The 27,366-nt window shown below is 40.2% G+C and overlaps 1 protein-coding gene across 2 annotated transcripts in view; it reads right to left on the reverse strand.

The window, feature by feature from the left end:
• wnk4a (WNK lysine deficient protein kinase 4a) overlaps positions 1–26,217 on the reverse strand; it is a 69,685-nt gene extending 43,468 nt beyond the window's left edge. Inside the window, exons 1-3 of one of the 2 annotated variants that reach the window (XM_048614442.1) lie at positions 25,223–26,217; positions 1,408–1,580; positions 821–1,041 (exon numbers count right to left, since the gene is read on the reverse strand). In XM_048614442.1, the coding sequence (XP_048470399.1) occupies positions 821–1,041; positions 1,408–1,580; positions 25,223–25,837 (1,009 nt within the window). In that variant the 5' untranslated portion in view covers positions 25,838–26,217. The remainder of the gene's footprint in view (positions 1–820; positions 1,042–1,407; positions 1,581–25,222) is intronic. The other variant, XM_048614443.1, reaches the window with a different exon arrangement.
• Between the last annotated feature and the right edge of the window lie 1,149 nt (positions 26,218–27,366).

Below are 27,366 nucleotides of genomic sequence, written 5' to 3' on the forward strand. Positions count from 1 at the left end.
GCACATATGCTCCAATACCTTTATGGTGTGACTCAATGAATCTGCAAAGGGATTCAACTATTCCAGTGGTCTCCAGCCAGGAGAAAGCAGCTTCAGGTTAATCCAAAGCCAGACGCAAATCTGTTTTATGTGCTTTAAGGTTACTTGCAGGTGATGTATACCTCTTGGCTGGCACAGGGAACTCAAGCTACAACCTCACATTTGTCTCCACCTCCTGCCAGGGCCATTGTCTTCCCAGTTACCTTATGCAATATTAGCACCACTTCTTCAAATGTCAAAGGAGGGCAAGGCCCCAAGGTGCGCATCACTTCCACATATTCAATTTAGTATGGTTTTCCTTCATTTTTGGCTGTCACTTCTTTCTTGTCATCTACTTCAGAGCAGACAAGGGCTGTTGAACCTTGACACATTCCTCGAGGTAGGGTAAGCATTTTTAATTGTGCGAGGGAGAACTCTGAAAGTTCCAATCAGATTTTTTGCTGTTGCTTGGGACGATGCCAAGTGTTTACTCTCTATTGACAGCATTCAGAATTTCTTTCTCAGTTGCGTCCTGGCTTAGATGAAATGCTGACAAAGTACTTTGACCCCAAACTTAAACAGGCTTCTTTTACCACATGACTAATATTTTCATACCACATTTCTCAGTGTTATAGTTCTTTATGAATGAAATGACCAAATCTGTGCCAATTAAATGTTCTGTTGGAAGGAGATTTGGTACTTTGTATCACATTGGACAAGTGGGATTCACTGAAACTAATTTCTACCACAAGACATGTTCATATGATTAATAAAGGCATACAAAATCTTAAATTGTGTTTACCTATTACACTTTTTGCAAATGATGCGCTTTTTAGTGTTGCAAGACCAAGGTCACCGATCTTTACAGAGCCAGTTGGTCCTGTAATGAAGATATTATCGCATTTCAGGTCACGGTGGATGATAGGCGGGGACCGTGTATGAAGGAACTGTAGGCCCTTCAGAATCTGTCTGCTCCATCTCTGCAGAACTTTATTCTTCATTGCTTTAAACCGCTTTAGATACCTGAAGATAAAAGCAGTTGAATAACATAGCAGCCTCAGTAGTGAACCTTTCAGTTCTAATTTCTATGGTGATCAGTGTCATCTTGTTGTTGCATTGCATTACACACTGCAAATCCACTAAGTATCATCTTTCATCACATGTAACTGTCACAAGGATTAAAGGAAGATGTGAATGGCTAGATGTGGGGCTAGAATCTTAGCTTTGGAATTTCTTCAAACATGCATCTATCACTTCTACAAAACTGTCAGCTCTCATGCATCTTGTCTTCACAACACGTTCCATTTTGCTCATCATTCCACTCACTGCACTGTGTCTATAAAGTAAATCAGTCAGCTGGATCTAAAATGCTGCTACCTCATTACTTACGTTTTAAGTGTCCCTGATGTCATCAGTTCAGTCACCAGCACAATACATTTGTGACCTTTCACTGAACATTTAAAGGAATCATAGAAACGCACTATGTTGGGGTGTTGTAATCCTTTCAGCATCTCCACCTCCTCACTGAATCTCTGCCTCTCCGCCTTTGATAATTTGCGAGTCTGTGAGAAGACAAAGGAGTATGTAAAAATGCAAAAATCCACATTCAACTTTTAGACTATAAAGAAATCTAAGAAAAAAAACAACTATCAACGCTATTGCATGACATGTCATAATGATAATAAACCCAGTGCCATGAGGGAGTTAATGTCTTCAGTGAAATAATTGGAACTTGATAGCAACACATTTCCGATCCACGTGATAACATCGGCTGTACTGTATTTTCTTGAATGCTAGGAGCCAGCAATATATCCATTACTGTGAAACTACTTGCCAAGTCCCCAAACAGGGCATGACTAATTCATTTAGAGCTTGTTTAGATTTCACGATTTGATAGTATTTTGTATCATATCTCGTTTAGTTGGGATTGCAGCTCAATGACCATCTCTTAGGCTTCTACCACTGCTGCTGTTAAATCTCCTGCTAAAATATACAAAACCATCACCCAGGGATATTTTCCCTCTAATGTCATCACTTGCCTGTGGGCAGATACTTTGATTGTAATCTGCGACTCCCACAATTCGCGTGACTGAGATTGAACTAACAAACAGAAATTACAGGCAGGGAAGGACCAGTTGATCTATCAAGCCTGCCACACACCATAGTGGCTAATTATCCTGGCTAAACAATTTCCCCTAAAATAATATGCAGGACACTGCATTTATCTTAAAATTGGATGTAATCAACCAATGTTTGGTCTGGTCCTTTAGCACATTCTCATTTTTGTTTTGGATTTGACTGCATTCCTCCATCAATTTGGTGTCATCTGCAAACTTTCAAACTGTCCTCTCAATAACACTGTCCAGGCCATTAAAAAGACCTTGAAAAGTTGTAGGCCTGGCACATATATTTGGGTGGTACCACTGGTAGAAAGTCTCCAAATTGAAAATAGTGCCATCTACAACAATGGGTTATGGGACTGGATCCTATTCCTGATCCAGTATTTCAAATTTCTATTGATACCGGAGAGCTCTACTTGTGATGTGTCCGAGTACGAGAAGCTTATCAAAGTTTTTCCAGTAACTTCAGATAGATAATGGATGTTAGATTTCCTTTATCCACAACCCTAATAATTTCCTCAATGAAATCCATCATATATATTAAGCCTGACCACTTTCTTGGAAGCTACTTGTGAATTTCTAATTAACCTCTCCCGTCTCCCAGTGATTGGAAAGGCAGCTCTTGCAACCCCTTGTAATGTCTTCCAAACAATGGCCATCCAGCAGAGAATTCTCTGACTCTGATTACCTTCTTTATTTTTGAAAATACGAGCAACATAAATTAGCTTCCAGTATATGGGAAACAATCCCTAACTTGGTTACAAACTATAGGCATGGGCTCCCAGAGCACCTGCCTCGCATCTGTATGGATACTGTTCAGACTTGGATCATGAGTATTCCTCATCTGAATCCTCTACAGAATAATGCAAAATAAACATTTAGAAGCTTTGCTGTAAACTGAAAAAGTTTGAATCTGTTCTATACATGTACGGGATACACTGATAGAAGTCTGCTGGAGGCAGGGTCAATTTAGACAGAAATAATTTGCAAAAGTCATGGGGGAGAAAGCAGGAAATTAGCACGAGGTACAGTAATGATGTTTATTTGAAGAGCCATTGCAGTCACTTTGGGTCGAAAGACATCTTCCTGCACCATATTACTTCTGCGCTTTTGTGATTGATTCATTCTATAGAATCTTTTAGCACCACTTTTTCATCCTTAACGATCTTCTGACAGAGCTGAGAAAGGTTCACTATTACCACCACAATTATACACCTCTGCAGTTTCCACACATCTTTTGGCTAATCTTAATGCTGCTCTTATCTCCTTTCATTGCAAGTGATATTGCCCACACCTCCCCCACCCCACCCCCGATCTCCTGAGTGTTAAATGCCAAAGGTGGGTAGAATACCTCCTGGTTCAATCAAATTTGTCAGTAAATAAACATGTGGAAGATCAAGTGTGCCTTTCCAGCCAGTCATTCTGTGATACACCACAGTTGTCACATCACTCATCATAACTGTTACTTAGAAAACATTGTTCAAGTGGAGAGGTTATAAAAAGCTAGCTGGTTCAACTCGAAAGCGTTTCCTGGCACAGAAACCAAACATACAGAGAACTCTATTTTTTTGGATTGTTTTCACACATTTGGCTTTTGCAAATGCTCCCATGAAGCCAGCTATGCATATGAAAATGGCATTTACTATTCCTCAGTAGTAAGAAGCAGACTGATTTATGCTGGGATGAGGGAGGCAAGTCAATTGTTTTCTTCACCCTTTCTGAAAGGGTACACACTTTGCCAAAACAAGGAATTGTTAACATTCTGTCTACATCACGTTTTTCTCTTGTGGGATTAAAGCTACGTATACGGCTGGTGCTGAGGGTTCACACGTCCTGGAACAGGCATTTTTTTTTCTTTGGGAGGCCCTTAATATGTACATAACAGAAAGCAAACCAGTTTCACAAATCTGCTACAGATACAATAAAGCAATACAATAACCACTGCAATGTGACTCTTCATGCCCCCATACCATCCAGGTCAAACAGAATATAGAAAACAAACTAGTCAAGTTTTAAAGATAACAAGGTGTGGAGCTGGATGAACACAGCAGGCCAGGCAGCATCAGAGGAGCAGGAAAACTGACGTTTCAGGTGTGGACCCTTCTTCAGATATGGGTGGAGAATCCTAGTTCAGTTTTAAATCTTTCCTAACCTTAACCCAAGGAGGCAAAGAGTTGAGATACTGAAAGCTATTCACAATGTCATTGGTACTGACACTCACTCAAACCCACACTGGTTATCAGCACAAAAGATAAAATGGGTGACTTTCACAACAATCTGGTAAACACTGCAGGGAGTCTTTGAACTGGTGGCTATAAACACGTCAGCAGGATCTACATCTTTATTGTGATCTGTTTTTGAAGTGGAAATTTCTTAAGCAGTTCAGGTTTCTCATCTCAGGTATGCCAATAGCTATTTTTGGGACCACATATTTTACCAGATCTGGGTATTCCTGCTGTTGAATAAGGCAGTGGTTCTGAAAGTTAATGTTGAAGTTGCATTAATTTTGTGTGGCCACACAGTTGATGGGTGGAGAATCAGCAGTCTTACGAACGGTCCTAATGGAGACAGACATGTCACCTTGGGCTCCTAATGGTTATAATTATGCCTAACTAGTTAATGGTTTTTCTTAAATGTATTTTTTAATCATGTAATAAATTATACCCTATTATGCAAAATCATAAGTGCCTCCTCTTTTATGGGGGATTACCCTGTACCATTGACAATACAACTCAGGGTAAGCAGGAAAAGTGCCCTTTTCACAAAGTGCTATTGTCTCTGTTTCTGAGGCAAGAAGCCGGGTTTAAGTCTCATCTGCTCCAGAAGTGTGTAATAACATCTCTGACCAGGTTGATTAGAAAATAGCTATCTGTGCACCCAGTCAATAAGATCATGGCTGAGGTTCTTGTAAGTTTCCGGATTGCTATGCAAGTTTCTGTTAATTGTTAATTTGCATTTTTGTTACAGTGCCCATTGGGAGCTGTTTAAAAAAATTTTGTCAGCGCCAAAAGAGTAGAAAGGAACAGTGTAGCGCTCTTTTCACAAAGTGGTAGTTTTCCTATCTCTGGGCCAAAAAGCTGCAGATTGTTGTTCCGTCTGCTCAGCAAGTGTGTCACAACATGTATGAACAGGCTGATTAAACAAATCTAGAAAAATAAATTGGGGGTGCAGTGAAATACCCCAAACTACAAACCGCCCGTGATTGGTACCCAGCGCCCAGTACAGCACTAAGCTCTGTCACTTTCCGTACCACTCTCCCTCAAAACGGTTGGATCTGATTATACAAAACAGATTTGTTATTTTGTGACTGCCACAATGTTTTCTAAGTAGCCTGTGCAACACAACAATCCGTTTCCTATCGTTTTCAGTAACGTCATCTTTGGAAGATGTTGATGTTCTTATCAAAGTGATTACTTGTACAGAAACAATGGGTATTCAAAGGAGGTTGGAAAGACATTTATTTAGCACGTCAATATATTTAACTACAATATTAAATTTCAAGTGTAATCAGGCACTATTTAAATGATTAACAATGTGTACAATAGTTCTTATCAAAGAAACGATTTGAATGAGATAAATACACATTGTCCTTCAAACTGTCCGATATAAAACCACAGCCAATGTAAGTGCATTCGTTAATGCACTACAGAATTTACTTTTAAAAAATTAATTTAATTGATAACTAAATATTCAGCCCCACACTGTCCCTTTTAATGTTTAAAAAGGGAGTGAAATCTTGATGTAAATTTGACACCAGTTGTCATGCTTGGCCAGACAGCTATGATTTTACATCATGTAACATAATGGAAAAATGGGCTCCTTTAAATGAGCCACTTCACTGTTCAATGCATCTTTTCTTCTGGTAAGAGAAACAAAAATAATAATCCTTAACATGTATATGAATCAAGAGAAAGATAGCCAAGATAACAATAAGTAGAAACAGCATTCTGCAACTGATGTCAAAAGGCACCAGAATTCTATAAGATGTCCAAATAATAAAACGGCACATAAAATGCACTAAATGATATCAACAAATTAGATTTATGTAGCTCCTTTACTGTGGTAAAACATCACAGGGGCATTACAATGTTTGACTGAGTCACATACAAAGAGATATTAGGAAACTTCAACAATGTGGTTGATTGTAAGGGATGCCATAAAGTAGGAAAACAAGGTAGAGGGTTAGTGAGAAAATTATAAGTGATATTCAAAAATGATCACAATTAGGCTAGCTTTATTAGTTCTGGATTTTACTGAATACAAATTTCAAAGTGGGATTTGAACCCACACCCCGAAACATTAGGTTGGGATTCTTGATTATTAACCCAATAGACATTACCAGTAGGCCAGGACCTCCCCAGTAGAACAGAATTAGAGCAGCATAGGCATCGCATGGGTTGTGTATCTGAAAGTGATTACATAGGTAAGGAAGCACAAGGCCATGGAGGGATTTGAAAACAGGAAAAGAATTTTAAAATCAAGGCATTGCTTAACAGGGAATCAATATAGGTCAGTGAGCATGGGAGTGATGGGTGAACAAGATTTGATGCGAGTTAGGGCACAGGCAGAGTTTTCAATAATTTTACATTTACAGAGGATTGCATGTAAGAGTTGAGCTGGGAATGATTAAATATAAAAGGTCACAAAAGCATGGATTGGAGCATCAGGAACTAAGTAAAGCAAAGGTAGAGGTGGAAGTAGACAGTCATAGTAATAGCACGGATATGTGATTGATGGCTGAAACATGCTTCACATAATAACCACACAAATTTCATCATCCACTTTCACATTGTTCATGAAATGCTGGCATCACTGGCCAAGCCCAGCCCTAAATCACTCAGAGGGTAGTTAAGAGTCAGTCACATTGCACTAGGTTTGCAGTCACTGCTAGGCCAGACTGGGTAAGGAAGGCAGATTTTCTTCCCTGAAGGATATTAGTGAATCACAGGTTTTGCAACAATTGACAATAGGTTTTTTGTTCAAAATCCCAGATTTTTAGTGAATTCAAACATCACTATCTGCAATGATGGGATTCTGACCATGTACCCAGAAAATTATCCCGGGGTTCTGGATTATTAGTCCACTCCCTTTACCATTATGCAATACCTTCAACCCAACACACCATTTCTCACTGAACAAGATGTAGAAAATCACAGAAAGAATGGGGAGAGAAATCATAGTGTTGCTGAAGTCTAAATAATGCCTCACTTACTGCATTCCAAAATTTGGACACTTTTAAAAGGTTCCATTGGCATATTGTGACTCCTGACCGTCATCAGCTTGGCTGCTTCACACAACACAGTCTTTCACATTCCTAGTGCGCCTTGACCCCACCCAACCAGGCTTGACCCAGACTGACCACAGCCTGAAACAGCTGACCTTAAATCTGACAATGTTTTGGTTCAGAGGTGCTGTATCTTGAGTACACATGGCACTTATGCATTCAATCTCAATGAAAGCATTCAAATGTGTAAGGACAGTTTCAATTGCATGTCGCACACTTTTGCAATCTTCCAATGATTTTCAAACCTAGTCTTGACTCTAAATTAGTTCCAGATGCTTCTACTCCCAACCAAATAGCCCTTTGGACTTAATTCTTCAATTCCAAAACAAAACCTGTTTTTATCCACAAAAATAGGTAGCCAACAGTTGTAGCTTCCCCGACCTGATACAGAATATTTAGTGATTTCTGTAAACATAATTTTTTTATGGATAAGTTTTAAATTTATGGTGCCTTGAATTACATGTGTGATAGGATTCATGACAGAGGTGTAAAGTCACAACAGGATTTAATGGCGTCAATAGGAAAGGTTTCCAGTAAGTGATCCTTCAAGAACCAGGGGCTATGTTATACCAAACGGTATGAGGAGACCATGAAGGTTAGAGTGGTAGCACAGCAATTATTTAGCTGAAGCTGTGTCCTTTCGAGGCTTGCACATAGATCTCTGACAGCTACAAAAGGTTCTCTGTGTGACCAATTCCTCAAACAGTGCCTGAAATGTCGGCTGACCTTGATGACCTTCATCACTTTCGTCTCTGTCCTTCCTGGCATTAATCAGTAATCGCTTGTTTGTGGAAAAAATTGTGCAGGATACAGCAAGCCAATAAACACGTGGACCAACCTTGTGGAATTGTACTGAAACATTCCATAGATTTATGAAGGCATCTGAAGCATGTCTTCAGAATTCCGATAGTCTGTTCAATGGAAATATTGGCAGCTCCATGGACCTTACAGTATCCATGCTCTGTACAGGTCTGCTGCAGGTTAAGGAAGTATTGTAAAAAAATACTCATTGTTGTATTTCATATAAAAATACAATGGACAGGGAAGATGGAGTGGCTGAAGGCAAAAAAACTGTCTGAAATTTTGTGTGATAAGAAATTATGCAAACATTATACTGCAAAGTGGAAAAGTCACTGCAGCAAAGGTCAAAAAATTATAGCACTTTTTATGATCTGCGGTGACATGCAAATACTGCCACGTGACTTCAAATGGGCAGAATTGTGAAATTACCGTGAGATGACTGCAGTTAGGCTCATTTTTAAAACTCTTAACTCAACAGCCATGTGACACTATTAGGATGCTGACTTTCCAGTTACCTTTTCGTAGAGAAACAAGGAAATAAACTTTACTAAATTATTGCTGATAGCATGAGGCACGAGGGTTGGTGGATGGGAAGATATAAAATTGAGCGAGAGAGAGGAGAAGGGGGAGAGAGAGGGGTTGGGTGGTAGTGGTGCGGAAGGAAGAGGGGGTGCAGTGGTTGGGGGAAGGGGAAAAAGACCATATTGAAGGAGAAAGAGAACATGGTCATGGGGGGCGTGGAAAAAGAAAGAACATGGCAGGTGGTGGGGGGGAAGGTGGAGAGGGAGAGGGAAGGGGGAGACAAACAGAGAGGGACAGACTTCTCCTCAACACACATTCTCAACAGCTGATGTCTCTCTGTTTGGGAGAACGGGAACGGATGATTGGAGAATCAGATCTCTTTCCCATGCTGGCTGCTCCTCCAATCATAATTCTATAGTCAGATTCCACTCTCAACAAATCACAGAGCTATGATTTCTTTAAACCCCAGTTGAAAGGTCAGAACAAATAATAAAACTGGTGGATTTCTGAAAAGTGCAAATCAAAAATCCATCAAATGGCGGAAATTCCTTGTTTCCTAATTAGACCAAGGCTTTCCTTATTCATTCAACTTTCATTGACTTTGAGAAGATGGTTTTTGTGAGTTGCTGAGCCATTTCACTGGATGGTTACCAGTCAGATCCACTGATGTGCATCTGAAGTCATATATACGTCAGACCATAAAACAAATCACAGACTTCCTTTCTTCAAAGACATTAGTGAACTAGTTGGATATTTACAACAATCTAATAACTTCTTGGACACTATTAGAGATATTACCTTTCATTCTCCAGATTTTTTCAATTAACTGAATTCAATATACAAATTTACATCGTAAGATTTGAACTCCCATCTTCAGAATAACAGTTAAAATATCTCTGGATTGCTCAGCCCAGTAACTTAGCCACAACACTACTGTACCTTCAGCCTCCTTATCCTGGGAAAGGAGAGTTAAACTGATTTCTAAAAGATGCAAACACTCAGGATTTTGCACAAAGAATAAACAAACAAACAATCTGCATTTGTCCTGAAATCATGCAAGGTTCAGATTTGGCTCTTAACTAAGGCAAGATATATTTGGACAGGGTAATGACTGCATTGGAATAAAATTTCAGAAAAGACTCCAAAACATCTTGAGAGACTTCACTGCACAGGAATATCACTGATCTGGTTTATGGTCTCAACTCCATCTTGCTGCATAATCCTGGATTCCCTTGTCTATCAAAAGTCTAATTCAGCCTTGAATAAAATCAATGACTCAGTCTCCTCTGCTCTCTGGGGATGAGAATTCCCTAGGTTAACCACCCTCAGAGAAACCATTTCTCCCCATTTCCATTTTAAAAGATCAATCTCTTATTCTTAAGCTGCGCACCCTAGTTCCAGTCTCCCAGACAGGAGGAATCATATCCTCAGTATCCACAATATCAAATTCCCTTAAAATCTTGTAGGTCTCAATGATTGTTCTAAACGCCGAATAAAAGGCAACCTGATCTACTTCTCTTCATTATTTTTCATTCCAGGAATGAATTTTCTCTTAACTGCTTTGTACACAATTATAACCTTTTTTTCAAATACGGAGACCGAAATAGTTCACAGTATTTCCGGTGTGGTCTCACCAAAGCCCTGTAGTAATACTTCCATACTTTTATATTCCATTTTCCTTGCAATAAGCATCAACATTTCATTTGTCTTTCCAATCACCTGCAGTATCTGCACATTAACTCTATATGAATCATGTATCAAACACCTAGATTCCCTTGTACAACAGAATTCTCCAATTCTCATTTAAACAGTACATTATTAAACTATTCTTCCTGCCAAAAAGTAGAAAAATTCCCATATTTTCCAACATTATATTCCATCTGTTAATTTTGCCTACTCACAACCTAGAGAAAGGAATTCTCTCTAGAGTTTTGAGTATTGTAAAGTGATGGTATGGGTGAGATGAGGTTGCATTTTTACTGGTTGTTTCAAAATCTTGGTTTATTCTATTTAATAATAGTAAGAACTGCAGATGCTGGAGTCAGAGATAACAGTGTGGAGCTGGAGGAACACAGCAGGTCAGGCAGCATCAGAGGAGCAGGAAAATTGACATTTCGGGTCAGGACATCAACTTTCCTGTTCCTCTGATGCTTCCTGGCCTGCTGTGTTCCTCCAGCTCCACATGGTGTTGTTTCTTATTCTATTTAACCTTTTCTTCTGCTTAAACTTCAGTTTTATCATTGAGCCCAGAGGCTTTTCTGCTCCTGTCTGCTTGCTTTCTTTTTCTTTTAACTTCTGCTCTTTTTTCCAATTTTTCTTTTCTTTCTAAAGCCTTTTGTGGCAATGGCAGCATTAACATAGCAGTGAGACTGGACCGTGTGCAGATTGGTGGCAGCCTCCCGGTGGTCTGAGGTGGCAGATGCAGCTCCTCCCAGCATTTGGAGGCCGTGGCAAGGATGTCCTCCTGGTATCTGGGGCCAGTGGTGGCAGTAGCAGCAGGGCGCCAGCTCCATCCAGCGATCGATGGGAGACTCGCAGGCCAACCGAGACTCCAGGCCGTGGCTTGGCCCGGGTTCACGAATCGGTGGTTCCAAAAACCTTATGTGGCAATTTAAGACCTAGACTTTGAGATCTGGACGTTTTTCTTTCACCTTTTGGTTTTTTTTTGAGATTCTGGTTTTATAACAAAGATGGTGCCCGAGAATGGTGACTTGATCCACTTTTCACTGTACTGATGTATTCCTATACTTGTGTACATGTGACAATAAAATCTAATTCTAGTTCCGAGTTATGCATGCTTGAAATTTAATGGAAGTCCATTTTGTGAAATAAAAAAAATCCATCAAGCTAGATTTCAGTCTGAGATCATAACTGCATAGTAATAATCTCAGCTTGTAGCAATAGACTTGCTCTTGGTAGCGTAGATATTGCTGAGAATCCAAGCTGTACACCCTATGAGCCACAGAGCCGTAAATGGGCGAGGGATACGTCTGCTTTACTACCAAATGCAAACAAGAGGAAAATGCACCACTGTGCAATCACCACAAATAATCACTAGTAAACAACCAGCTAAAGAGTTAATGCCTGCACAGGTTAAGTGGGATTTTGAATGCAAGTTTAATCATGATGCCACATTACTGTCAGCTTTTCAAAAAGAATAAGCTAAGGCAGTCTAATTTACTTAAGTAAGCCTATAAGTATGGTTGCACTTTAAGCCTTCAGTTCCATCAATAAATCTGTAGATGATCTGATTTGACAGAATAAAATGTCAATAAGAATTTGAACACGATAATAATTTTAGTAAGGAATTAAGCTAAGAGATCACCGAACGTTGTAATATTTATTTCTTTTAATCAACATATAATAACATTTACTAAAATGTCAGTCATGTAAAATCTTCCCATTCTTTTGTTTTTCACAAACCTGCAATGGATCCCTACCACATAGATAGCAGCCATTTGGTCCGTTAGGTTTGTATTTCACCATTTTCTGGTGTTTCCCTTCAGGTCTGTGTCTTTCTCCGTTGCACATTTCTTATTCACCCTTCTTTTAAAAGATACAATGTTCTGTGCCTCAGCTGTTCCCAGTATAAAGCTCAAAGTGCTCTTAAAAAAAATTCTCCTTCTCTTCCCTATTAAGAATTTTGAATTGAGCACTCATGTTCTTCAACAAAGAAAAAAAGTATTTTGTCTACAAAAACCTCTAATACATTGCTGTTTAGTCTTCCAAATTCGTTACCTCAGTAGTTCCTTACCATTTCACACACCAAACTTCCCAAACTTTGCAGGGGAATGTGAGAGAGGCACCATTTATCCAATTTAACAACTGTTTCTCAGTTAACTTTGCTTTACACAATTTCATATGACACTGCAGCTGATCTCAGGAGCTCACTGTGGCAAAGTATGTCACTGGCATGAATTCACCAAGTGCGACACCAACCACCTATTGGTGTTGTACATACATGGACCGGATTTTATTCTGTGTGATAAGCCCAAAATAATAAAACCATCAGAAATAATCATGGTCAAAGCTCCTTATCAATATCCAGATGAGTTTTATATACTTGGTCCAGTTACGATTATTTTATTGATTATTTGGTCTGGTTATGATTATTCTAGTCGAATGAGCATTTCATCCAGTTAATGATCTCCAGTCATGTTTTCTGCATTAGAACACACAGCGAGGGATATTAGGAAGAAACACAGACTTGCATGTATAAAGCACATTTAATGGCCTCAGGCATTTGCAGTCAAAATACGTGTAAATTGAATTCGAGGAGATACGATTTATGTTATAAGAAACCCAGAAGCCAATTTGCACACAGAAAGCTCCTAGAAACTGCAATGTGGTTAATGGACAGACAATCTTATTCAGTGATATGAAGAGTCAAAATATTGGCCACCACTGAGGATAAGTGCTCTCTTCTGCTCCTGCTCACAATAGTGCTACATGATCTGTTACATCCGCTAGAGCAGGTCAGACAGAGGCCTCAGTTTAAACGTCTAATTTGATAGATAGTGTCTGCATCAGTGCAGCACTCCATAATTATTGCACAGCCTGCCTAAATTTTTGTATGCAAACATTGGAGTACAATTTAAACTCACAAACATTTGATTCAGAGGCAAGGATGCTACCAACTAAGCTGCAGATGAAACTTGTAAAGTTCAAATTGATATTTTCTATTACTATAATAGAAATGGGATATATTCATTTGAACTACAATAATTGCAGACAGATGATGACTACACACAATACTTTTATGTGAACAGAGTTTGCATTATTCCAGATGATTTTTGCTAGTGTTTTAAAATTCTAATAATGGGTTAAAGTTAGAAATTATGAAGGGGATCTGGGTTGGCAATAGTTAGCATTCAGTCTTAATAACATACTTTTCCCTAACTTGTTGTATAGTAAGTTTAAACTTCTCTCTCTAGCTATTAGATGTAAATGTATCATACAAAGCACACAACTTTGTCATTAACAGCTAACAGTATTATTTGCCCCAATTCACTTTGTTATCTGCCTGTCTATTCTAATATACATTCACTGAGCTATAAAGATTTAATCCTGGTAATTAGACAAATTGTTAATATACTATCCTTTATGTATATCCTGCAGGAAAAAGAAGTGACGACATCTCCAATGTACTTCATTGGCTGTAAAATGCTTCAGGATTTCCCGAGTTTGTGAAAAGTGATACATAACACAAGTCTATTTTTTTTTTCATTAACATTTCTGGGGCTGAGTGAAGCGAAAAATGAATCATACTTTCTGCCATTGAATAAATTAAACAGATGCAAGATTTATTTAAAAAGATGTACCCTCCATGAGGGATATATGCAGGCTCCTTCACAATACGAAACTCATAAATAACTATGAAATATCCAACACAGCACTGTGGAGTCAGTAAAGCTCAATAGGGGACAACTGTTCTAAGAGAAATGACTAAGGTTTGGCATGAGCTAAGTGTGGATTGAATAGAAGCTTTGCTTGGATCAGTTTAAGGTTGTGTTGGATCTGCTCCAGGCTGAGATGTGTTCCATTGCTGCAAAACTGTACTTTGGGGCAAAGAAGAGACTCCAAAAGTAGCCAATTCATCATTCAAGAACCAAAAGGTTATTGGAAAAGTATCTAATGAAAATTTACACATCTGGCATTTGTAAAGTTTAATGATTTCCTGTCTACAAGGACAATCTAATGTGCATAGACCAGCAACTCTAACACACACTCTCTCATGAAAATAATCTTTAGTTACAAACCGCCTTGGAAATTAACACGGCAGAATTCTTTTTTGTAATATCTCAATGCACTTTCAGTGATCAATTAAAATTACAGAATATAGTGAGAGAGTCCGGTTTCTTTGCTCAATCACATTAACACTCGTGGTGGGACTCAGTTGTTATTTTGAGGTCTGTCCCTCAAATTCCAACAACAATGTCACCATTAACGAACAGTGTAGTCTAATACAGTAATCCATTAATCTTGGAATGAAACACATTAAGAGATTTTTCCATAGCATTTAAAAGCATGTGTGCCCTTCAAAATGTTTTTTAACTTTCTTATCTGCTGAGTTACTCACCTCCCCTCATCTAGCCAGGATAATGAAACGAAAGGATCATAGAATCCCTACAGTGTGGGAGTAGGCCATTCGGCTCATCGAGTCCACACTGACCCTCCACTGAGCATCACACCCAGATCCACCCACCTACACTATTTACCATGGCTATTCAACCTACTCTGCATGTATCTGGACACTGTGGGGCAATTTAGCATGGCCAATCCACCTAACCTGCACATCTTTGGACAGTGGGCGGGAACCGGAGCACCCAGAGGAAACCCACATAGACACAGCGAGAATGTGCAAACTCCACACAGACAGTCGCCGGAGGCTAGAATTGAACCTGGGTCCCTGGCACTGAGGCAGCAGCACTAACCAGAGTCACCATGCCAGCTATGCTCAAACTCGTGGAACTATTACTCTTTAACCAGATACTAGCAGGTCAACATATTTTTCACCATTCTGATGAACTCCAAACTAATGTATTTCTTAGCAACCCATCTGAGAATACCAAATTGCCTTCTGGACACAAAATGCCTTCCAATGACTCCTTGCTGCAGTCTATCCAGTTGCGCGATGCACTATATTATCTGACATCTTGCATTTTGTAACTCCGAACATTTATTTAAAAGTTCACCAGGAAAAAAATCATTGAATGCTTTGCAGCACAATTCCTCTACATCTAGAACTTGTCTGTGAACCTAAACAAACTATTTGTAGCAAATCTTCACTTTGTTCAAAATTTAACAATAGAACAACAAATACATACAACTAGATATCAGCAAAAATGAAAGATGATCATTTTCATAGTGAATGTGTTTGGGACAGAATTCTAGGAGCTAGATCCCAAATCTAATCCTCAGTACAGTATAAGTGTTTTTGGCACTGGTATTCACTACATAAGGGAAGGGAAAAACTCATCAGTCTGGAAATCCTTCAACTCGAACAAACGAGAGGAAAAAAACAGAATGGAATTATTGTTTATCCTAAACTATACCTTTACTTTTCGTTTATAACAATGTTTTGCAAGGTATTATTTAAAGTATGAATTCTTTATAATATAAACAACTCAACTTTGGTAAACGTTAACCAAGAAAGATATCAAATTTTCTAACAGGCAAATGCTAAATTCAAATTAGAACTATCTTTACCTTATTATTAGTACCTTTCCTATGCAGACAGACTTTATAAGCAGTTATAAACATCGTTATTCTTCGTTAATAACTCAGCAGCCTGACTATTGAGCAGTAGTTGGCCTAGTTTGTGGGGTAAACATAAATTTAGTTTTATGTCATCTAGAAGGCTTTCTGTTCAACTTAAAATTGCTGCAACTTTGAGATGGAGATAGCCCAAAATGTTACTATATTCAGGAAAACTACAGAAAAGGAATTGGGACATGAATTAATTGCTATGTATGCCCTCACTAGGACCTCAATATAAAAAATAAAGATTACATTGATGACAAGCTGGATCATCATCAGGAGCTGTCATCATAAATATTAAAATCTTTGTTTTGGACCCTCAGAGGATAATTTTAAGATAAATAATCAGACAGAACCCATGAGATTAGGTGAAACATGGGTTTCACTGGGAAGTAACATCATTCAAGGTATGAAAGCAGTTTTGCAGCTAATTGTGTTGAATTCCTGCTTAGTCGTTTATGTTAGAATTACCCCACTGCAGTTCATTTCACAGTTTTAATTTTTGATGGTCAGCTTTACCAGGACTTTCGTATGGTTGAAGATGCCAATTCTGGGAATGACATTTTTTCTTCCCACGTTTCCATCAAATCCTTGGTTACACACAGCACAATTAAATACAGAGCAAAGTACTCACACTGCTCCAGTTTGACTTTTGATTTCATTTGCCAGACATCCTTATGATAGCTGCTGTGTAAGGGCTTTAGGGACCCTGGAGCATCCTTGCAATGATGTCAGAGTTCCTCGCTGCTGGGCATAAATAGTACAGTGCAGGTGGAGTTAAGAGAGAAAGAAAAAAAGGCACCTAGAGAGAAGTCTGAAGTCGAGCCAGCTGCATGTTAGAAACACGTGCCGAGAAGCTTGTGGACTAGGCAAACCATCATTGGGCAGTAGAGTTCATGTAGCATTTTGTCTTAATGTAGAACAGTAGTGTTATAAAGAAGGCCAAGCCTAAAGATAGTTGTTGACATTGTTGTGGTTTTACGTATCCAGGGGATTGGGTTCAAGACAGACTGCCTACTCCTCAAACAAAAGCATATCTTTGAATTTGGTTGCAGATTAATGCCATTTGTGACCGCTTTCACCTTATGTAAAGTAATGCCCAAGAGGAACTAAGGGTGAGATTTAATTACACATAGTAAAACTGGCAAAGCAAGAACATTTTTACCCTGCAACCATGAATTACATTCAAACTGCAGATGTACCAATGTTAAGATATTTCACTCATCTATAACTGTCCCATTTCACTACTGTCTACATTTAATAGCTAATCAGTATTTGCATGTAAGTCGTGAAATACAGAAGTGATCCTGCATGCATGTGGCATTGAAGTGCTCAGTTAGTTTGCAGAACATGAGAAACTGTGGACATTCAATCCACGTGCCACAGTTCTGTACCTCAAAATCTCAAGTCACGGACACTGGAATCGTGAACAGGTTATCAAGCCCATTGTGAAAATCTTTCACAGAAGCAAAAAAAATTACACTATTACATTCTGCATGATGTTCTCAAATGAAGTCTAGACAGAGCTTCACCAACATTTCAGAGGATGCACTACCTTATTGAAAAGCTACTGGGGGAATGTCACATACTGACCCTTCTGCACGCATGAGATATGTGGGTGTGAAGACAGATGAAAGGGTACTGATTAAATGAAGAGAGACTGCACTGGGTCTCTTGATAGCTCAGCTCATAAGTGCAATGTGAGAAAGGTTCCGAGTTTGAGCTCTCAAATCTTTGTTGAATTACTTGATTTCAGACATAGCAGTAAATGTACCTTTACAATTAGGATTGGTAGGTGTATGTTAAAGCAAATGGAAAAAAACACAGCCAGGATTTTTGCTGTTGAATGATATACAAACAAACCTGCATAAAAGTGAGCATATGAGAATATCATGTAAGGACAGTATTGGGTTTGCCTATGGTGCCCTCAGCAGAAATAGTCTGCTGCAAATCACTGTTGTGATTTATAAATGAACCATGGCCACTTGAGCTAGCTAGTGTAGGGCACTTGGCAATTGTGGAACCATATCCCAGCAAAAGCAAGTGTCTTCAGGAGTGGAAACAGGAGACAGATTATTTAAGGATAATCCTAATCAAAGTGCAATCCTCCATCTCATAACAGAATAAATGGTCTTTACCTTCTGAAAACATTCAGTTACCTACTACCTTTTTGAAATTATTTACCTCTTTGTTCAGTTGCCACTTTTATTTATCTCTACTGTATTTACATCATAAAACTATTTCAATGCTTCCTTAACCAGCCAGTCCCTATGCAAAATGCTTCCTGTTATTCCTATAACACATGTAAATACTCTCTCCACACATTGAACAGTATAGACATGAATTTCCAGTTTTCTATAGCCTGTACTCTCTCATAACTCCAACATTACATAAAGTGAGCTTTTGTCAAAGCTTTTACTTTTGTACTGAATGGTTAAGTCAAGATTAAACAAAAATCAACTTTGGCTGAGGATGCTAGATTCTAAAGCCAGTCTTGACTCATCCTCGCACCCAATATCTTATCAGCAGTGAATTGATCATATCAGCTGACAAGATATGGTAAAATTAACCAGGAAGGATAGTTCTTATGTTGTTGCAGTATTCCTCATGGCAGGTTGAAGATGGAATCATAGGTTCATGTATCCCACTAATCAACAAGGCAAAATGCTTTCTTTTCTGTAGAGGATGTGGAATTAAACAAAAGCATGGGGAATAAGGGTGTATTCTCCATGGCAATGCCTCAGAGTTGACTTGCCAAACAATAAGCAGTCTTTTTCTGATGCAATACGTGTTGCTATTTTCTTTTAAATTTGGCATTCTTGAGTCCGTTCTGATAAGTGCTTGATGAAAAGCTTCAACAACATCTTTCTTCAGGAAAAAGTTCTCAAACTTCAACAAGTGATAAATGATTTGGCTACTGTAAAAATATAACCTGCTCATACTTCTATTCTTCAGGTATAAATTATATTTCAGTTCTTGCACTGATATGAAATGGAACAAACTGATCCAATTAGTGGCAGTATAATAAGAGTACCAAGTCCCAAACTAACACACTAGCAAATTAAAACCAAGAAACAGTGAATCTCCCCGTTCTCACACTGCTGCAAGGATATCTTTTGACAGTTTATTTTAGTTCATACCAGGTGCAATATTACTCATTCCAGAACAAGACTGTGCCCAGTTGAGATTTCTTACAAGTTTTGAAACTCTGAATAAAATATTAAATATTTGGTGTTAGAGAGAAGTGAGCTCTGCTAATCCATAGAATCTTAAATGCATTGAAGTCAGTTGTCGCTGGTCAGACTCAGATAATTGTGTATGTTAGTAAAGGGCTGTGAACAGGAGTTGGAAAATACTAGTCTTAGTCTAACATTACTGCAGCCTTAAATTGTACTGACATGTCCATCTTTAGTTCTGATCTTAGCATTTATTTACTTGCCTAAGCTCTTGGAAAATGAAAACTTTGTAGTTAACATGATTGATATAAATTACGGCAAGAATCTAAACATTTGGAATTCACTGCAAAAACACAGTTGATGATATATTACTGTTCACAAATTAAAACTGAATTTTTCAATTAAGTTACAACACAAGGTCAAAGTTTAAATCACACTGCCATTAAAAACAATGAGTCCTGCTACATCCACTTGGCATTGTACTGGCAGAGTTGTTCCATCTTACCAACTGTTGCTTTCAAGGCATGAGGAGTAAGAAGTTGGAGGGCGATGCAAATAATAAAAACTAAAGTAGTAATTTAATTATTTCCCTGAAATAATTTTCATTTTTCTCAGCTTAATTGTGCAGACGGAGCAATTACTTTTATCGTCTACATTTTGATTCGTCCCCATACTTAACAGCCTTCACATCATCCATCGCTTCGGATTTCACATTAGACACTTGGTTCATAGATTTAATAACTATTCATGGGGTGTTTTGTCAGCATTTACCTTACGTGCATTAAGCAAGATGGTCTCCGTGGAATCAACAAACTTCAAGTAATCATAAAAGTGTTGCAAAATGTTGGAATTGGTACCAAAGGAAAATTAGGGTTCAATGAATAATGGGAAGAGGCAATTAATCTCTCAGATGGAGTGTTTGGAAAAGGGCAGGAGAGTGTAAACAGATTTTGGGAGATGAGAAGACAGACACTGGTGCTGGTTCACCCATTTCCCCCATACCTCAGCTGTAGATAGGGAAATGCTCCAAAATTTTGCTTTCCAACCTTCAGAATGCTTCACTGTGTTGTAAATTTGCGAAGAGGGCACTTTTGTAGGTCAGGTATACTAAGTGAATTATTTACGTGTGATTTCACAACCTAATTAGCCACAACGGTGATTAAGCTTTTACAAGGAGACCTTAGTACTCATGTATGAATGTACTAACCTCCTTAGGATTTTGAACCCTGGATTGAAAAAGTGCACCAAACTAACATTAAGGCATTTATTCAGTTTACCTCAATATGGCAAGAAACCAACATGTTTCAACACATCTCAATGGCCAATGGCTTGCTGAATTACATAGACGGAAAAGCATGTGAAAGAGAACCGGAAACATGATGCAGACTTTGCAAAACAAATCAGGGATATAATCACATCTAAATAATTGATTGTATTACTCCTTCAAGTTAAAAATTGCACAATGTTAGACAAGTACAGTACAAAACACAAAGTTACATACTTTGTCAATCAGCTGACAGGCTACTTGGCTGACAACAACTTCAATGATCTAACATTATAATTTGGCCAGTAATGAAAAGGACCACTATTAAATATGCTAATCTGCTTGTTTTTAAAGCTATAAAATTTTACTGATCCCTTCCAGAAAAGAAATAAAAAGGTGAACTAACCAAAATGGTTTTGGTTAAATCACAGTGGTTTTCATGGCAGAAATATAACTCAAATGGTTAAACCTGAATAGCTAACAAAACTGCAACATTTTTCCACAGATACGGAATATACTGAATGAATGCCTACATTGTATATTATTTTTTATTTCCAAAGTGAGGGTGTTGACATAACAGTGAGTTACGTGCTATGTTTTCAAAGGGAAAATAACCTATACATAGAATCTTAGAATCACTGGAGTGTGAAAGCAGGCCATTTGGCCCATCAAGTCCACACCGATCTTCCAAAGAGCATCCCACCTATACCCAACCCCTATCCCCATAACTCTGCATTTCCCATGGCTAATCCACCTAGCCTGCACATCTCTGGACACTATGGGCAATTTACCACGGCAAATCCACCTAACCTGCCACATCTTTGGCCTGTGGATGGAAACCAGAGCATCCGGAGGAAACCTACACAGACATGGGAAGAATGTGTAAACTCCGCATAGACAGTCGCCCGAAGGTGGAATCAAACCCGGGTTCCTGGCGCTGTGAGGCAGCAGTGCCAACCACCGAGCCACTGTGCTGCCATACGGGACCCTCCAGTCAGTAACTTTCTTAAAGTACTCAAGATAAATGTTCTGCCTTTCAAATAAATATTTAGTTCATATTGCATAGCTGTAGTAAACTATCTAGCAGCATTATGTTCTTCTGTCATTCATGCTGACAGTATATAAATATATATTTTCAATTTCACCAGAATCAAGACCTTAATCAGAGATTTAAAGTGAAATGATATTGAGCAGAGTTACATTTTATTCCACTAAACACAAATCAAGCAAACAAAAACCCTTTTGCTTCAGGTCAAATTATTTCTTCAGTACAGTAAGAAAGAAAGAAAGAATCTGGACCAATCAGCACATCAGAGCAAACCCTTCATCATTTTGCATGCTGTGGCAGCTCTGTCTTTTCAATCCCAGTTCCTTGTATGTTCAGGTTCATCATTTCAGTTGAATGTGTGTGCAGAAAACCACCATGTAATTTAACTGAAACCATCCCCGTGAACCTTGCTTTTTGTCTCTTTTTCAAACTGGACAGTGAGCAGCACCATTTCAGTTTCAATATCTTTAAAAATAACCCCAAGACTCTTACTTCCCGAGTTGAGTATCATTCTCCCTTTTGAACACTGACTTTATATTGAAGGCTGTTGGGACAGTATACTCTATATTCTTGTAATCTTTTGAACTAGTAGGGAAAAAAAACAATGGTGAGTTTGGCTCTACAAATGGGTAGAATAAATGGAACACGGCAACAGCTTCTTAGTTTATATTTGGCGCATTCCATGGGTATTAAATGATCTGTTAAAAATAAAACAATTAATAGTTGTATTTGTCTTAATTTAGTATTTATTACAATTCTTTCATGTTTGGCATTAGACCACAAATTATTTTGCACCTTCATTCAATCAAGGTATACTCCCCTGTCATGAATTTGATACTAAAATCATTTACCAACCAATCAAGTTAATAGAAAAGCAATATATTGGAAATGTTGGATGTCTGTAATAAACAAAAACAAAATTCAGAAAATATTCAGCAGGCAGATAGTACCTGCTAGGACAGAAACAAAAGTCAATACATGACCCAAAAACTATTAGACTTTTTTTTTAATTTTCAGAGTTCTGGAGAAAGGTCACTGGCCTGAAACACCAACTATTTCTCCAAGCGCTGATATTGTCTGACCTGTTCAATATAATTGAACTTTTTAAAAAATACAGCAAATGACAAGAATTAGATACAATGGTTACTTGGCTGCTCTTCTGTGTCTCTATGTGCATGTTAAACGTAAAGAATGGAAAACAGGCCTGGAGGAATAATTGAACAGAAGAGGACAAATTCAAATGCAATTCAATTCCAGATCGAACTATGTGGTAAATGGAAAAGCCCTGGGGGAAATTGATGCACAGACAGATCTGGGTATTCAGGTCCATTGTACCCTGAAGGAGGCAACGCAGGTCGATAGAGTGGTCAAGGCGGCATACGGCACGCTTTCATTCATCGGACGGGGTATTGAGTACAAGAGTTGGCAGGTCATGTTACAGTTGTATAGGACTTTGGTTTGACCACATTTGGAATACTATGTACAGTTCTGGTCGCCACATTACCAAAAGGAGAGGGTGCAGAGGAGGTTCACCAGGATGTTGCCTGGTTTGGAGGGCGCGAGATATGAAGAGAGGTTGAGTAGATTAGGATTATTTACATTAGAAAGACGGAGGTTGAGGGGGGACTTGATTGAGGTCTACAAAATCATGAGAGGTACAGACAGGGTGGATAGCAAGAAGCTTTTTCCCCCAGGAATTACTAGGGGTAGTGCGGGAATTACTAGGGGTCACGATTTCAAGGTGAGATGGGAAAAGTTTAAGGGAGATATGTGTGGAAAGTTCTTTACGCAGAAGGTGGTGGGTGCCTGGAACGTGTTGCCAGCGGAGGTGATAGAGGCGGGCATGATAGCGTCATTTAAGATGTATCTAGACAGATACACGAATGGGCAGGGAGCAGAGGGATACAGATCCTTGGAAAACAGAAGACAGGTTTAGTTAGAGGATCTGGATTGGCGCAGGCTTGGAGGGCCGAAGAGCCTGTTCCTGTGCTGTAATTTTCTTTGTTCTTTGTTCTTTAGGACAAATACAAGTATACCACAAGCAGATCCACACACCACAAGAAAAAAAGCTTAGGCCAATGGTGGCACTTTGACAATACAGATATTTCCCCAGTTCACTCTTTCTTAACCACCAACGTTCTACCCATGTCAACTAACAACAGAATGCCCTAATCATCAAGCGTGTAATGTTCCAGAATATACAGCTAAGCCAGCAGACACACTGTACAATAAATGCCCCTCCAACTGACAAGTAAGCTTAATTTATAATACTTGTATCAACAAGTAAGTCAGTGTTAATCTTAGACTAAGCCTATTTTGTCTTTACACTCACTGATTCAGTCTGAGGGTACATTTATTATGCAATTTTTAGAGATACTGTATGAATTCCCTGGTTTGTCAGGATCTAACTTCAGTGTTATATCAATGTAAGTTTAGAAAAAATGCTGGTGCAAGATGGATGCAATGTCCCTTGAAATTCCAAGCACCTTTCAATCCCTTCAGCAGCTACCTTGATGAATTGCATGTATGAAAGTGGCTGATGTCTCTAAATTTTATATTTTAATTGCTGAGAGAGGAGCAACATCACAGGTACTGTATTGCCACATCAGTATTTTTTTTGACAGGAACTCAGTAATAACTGCATTCCTGATTTCATGATATACTTTTAAAATCTGTCCTAGGACAAAGACGCTTGGCTGAGATGGCAGAGCAGAACATAAAAATAAATTGCTGCAACCATCCACAGAGAAAATTAACATTAGGTATCCTCCTGCAAGACAGTCAGGCATGAGATATTGGGTCTGGATCAGTTGAGGTCATTTACCTTGGAGTCAGGAGGTTTGTGGGTTCAAGTCCCATATAATTGGAATTTAAAAAAGCTGATTCTTCAACACAACATGGAGGGTACAAAAACAGAAATTGCTGGAAAAGCTCAGCAGCTGCGGAGTTTCTCCAGCATTTTCTGTTTTTGTTCCCGATTTACAGCATCTGCAGCGTTTTATCATAAAATTGCAAGTTTGGAAACAGGCCCTTCAGCCCAACAAGTCCACACTGACCCTCAGAGCATCCCACCCAGACCCATCCCCCTAGTCTACACATCCCTGAACACTACGGGCAATTTAGCATGGCCAATCCACCAAGCCTGCGCATCTTTGGACTGTGGGAGGAAACCGGAGCACCCGGAGGAAACCAGAGCACCCAGAGGAAACCCACGCAGACACAGGGAGAATGTGCAAACTCCACACAGACAGTCGACCGAGTGTGGAATCGAACCCGGGTTGCTGGTGCCGTGAGGCAGCAGTGCTAACCACTGAGCCACTGTACCACCCCAAAAGTGTACTGCACCTGATATTCCCGTGCGGTCTCCCAGCCAAGTACTAATCAGGCCAGAGACTGTTTAGCTTCCGAAATCAGGCATTTTCAGACTAGTGTGACCGTAGGCTTTGAATGAGACTCGAAACCTCTGCAGTGAATGGATAAAGCCCATGAAAATCTGGCCAATATTTATTCTTTGAATCACAGAAAAACCCAACATTGCTGCTGTGGGGGCTTGCTGTGAGGAAACTGGCTGTAGCGTTCCCTACGTTGTCCTGGTGACTATGCTTTGATAAAAGCACTTTAGAAGTTGTGGAAGTTTCTTGAACAGTATTGAAGCTTTCCTGAGTGACAGTGTCCCTGGGTCTTACAGCCTGGGAAGTGACAGGCCCGGCGGACTCTGCCTCGTTTTACCTGTAACTCGCACCAGGCGACCTCCACCGTGGTCTCGGTATCCAGCCCTTTGTAGACCGTCTTGAAGGAGCCTCTTCCCAGCTCGATGTTGAACTTGAGGAACCTGCCGTCGGGGGAGGTGTCGACCGCTTTCATCTCCACCTCGTTCTCCTCCGGTTCCATCTTACTCTCCTCGGGCAGCTCGGAAACCGAGTCCTTGTGAGGAAAGCGGGGGCTGCCATCCTCCGTGTCCGAGCTGTTCGCTACCACCGCCGCCGCCGCCGCAGCAGCTTGGAGCGGCGAGGGCGCCAGGCGAGCCGGCGGGGCGCCGGCAGTGGGTCCGCCAGCCTTTAGCGGCCCGTTCTCAGCGGGCGGCGGGGGCTCGCTGTTCGGGACTGGCACCAGGGTTCGGGAAGGGCAACGGACGAGCAGACCGTCAGCTCCCAGCTCGACGTCGATGGAGAGTTTCCTCTGGTACCGGGACGGGATCCTCCTGCCGTCTCTAGCGGGCATTCTCCGCCGCCGGCTCTGCGTTTTACTGAGGAGGGAGGAACGATCCAAATCCAGATCCAGGGTCGAGGTAATGAGCCCGAATCTAGCCAGGTCCACCTCCGCCTGGGACATCGTCCTGGACATGCTTCAACCACCGCCAACAAACTTCGCCTGAACACCAAGGGGAAGCACCGGAGGAAAGACGTTTCAACACGGTCTCAAGAAAAGCACAACATTCAACCACACACATCATTGTGTTTCATGTTGTACCAGTCGCTCCTCGGAAAACAATCTGTCTCCTCACAACTTTTATTCTTTCCTTTGCCTGCCCTTTCCGTCTGTCAGACACTCCCCGGTTAGCAATAGAAAGTAACGTAGGGAGGGAAATAAAAAGGGGCTCTGCTTTGAGTTGACAATACTTATAGAGATGTCAGTAACTCCAGCGGCGCTAACGCCTGATATTGCTCTCAGACCGCCCGTACGCTAATAACGCCTCCCCGCACCGCCCATTGGCTCAGGGCAGACTGTCGGTAACTTGGATGGGGGCGTGTTGATGCCGGGGTGGGGGTAATGTTCAGTGTTTATTTACTTGGTTCTCCAAATTGCAGGGGGGCGGGGGAAATGAAACGTTAATTTTACTTTCTCTCTCTCTCTCTCTCTCTTTGAATCAGCCCTTTAAATTCCTGCTGTTTTCACACGTGCTGAAAGATCAGTACACAAAGTGCTGAGGGAGTGAAAAGCGTCCTTTAAAGCTGGGCGCTCTCTGAGAATTTTTTTTTTTAAGAAAAGGCACTCGGCCAGAAAGAGGCATTATGTGAAGCAGCAGGATCTGAATGGACAATGTGCTCCTTTATCGGGCACAACACTCACTCGGTTCCTGTCACGTCCTCCAGCCGGGCCAGAGGCTCCAGCATGAGATGCAGTGCTGCTATCAACACAAAACACACATTGGGGGGCGGGGGGGGGGAGGGTGTTGGGTACATACTCTTCCCTTGGGGGGGAGGGGTGCATGGCGGATGAGGGTATGAGGTTACTGGAAGTAAGATCAGGCTGCTTATCACTGATAGAGCATGACCCAGATGGTCTTTATTGTTAGCCCCATGGAGCAGGCTTTGATATTTCAACCAACCTGTTATGACACGCCCCTGGAGCAGGAGGGAACTCTAACCTGGGCCCCGGCTCAGAGGTACAGACACAGCCACTGCACCATTAGTGACTTAAACTGAATGTGATAGTGGGTCTCAATAAACGCTCTTTTCCAGTCTTAGTGGGAATGTTTATAGCAGAGCAAATTTTATGACTAACCTGCTCATTAATGTTATTACAGACCTCTGGAGCAGGAAAAACCCAGACCTCCTGGCCCAGAGGTAGGGACACTATGCACCACAAGAGCTCCTTGTTAATAGCAGAAGGTGATTAGAATCTAATAGAGCGGGGTGGTGGGGGCTGGTCTGTTGTATGGACTCCTATTACCCAACAGTTGAGAGGGTTGCTGCCTACATCTATTGGACACAAGAGGTATAAGCAGACACTAATGATTAAAGGATTTGTGCAGAGATAGTATGAACTGCAGATGCTGAAGAATCTGAGATAATAAGGTGTAGAGCTGGATGAACACAGCAGGCCAAGCAGCATCAGAGGAGCAGGAAAGCTGACGTTTCGGGCCTAGACTA

This window comes from Rhincodon typus, chromosome 30 (genome assembly GCF_021869965.1).
Source record: "Rhincodon typus isolate 14 chromosome 30, sRhiTyp1.1, whole genome shotgun sequence".
Classification (NCBI taxonomy): domain Eukaryota; kingdom Metazoa; phylum Chordata; class Chondrichthyes; order Orectolobiformes; family Rhincodontidae; genus Rhincodon; species Rhincodon typus.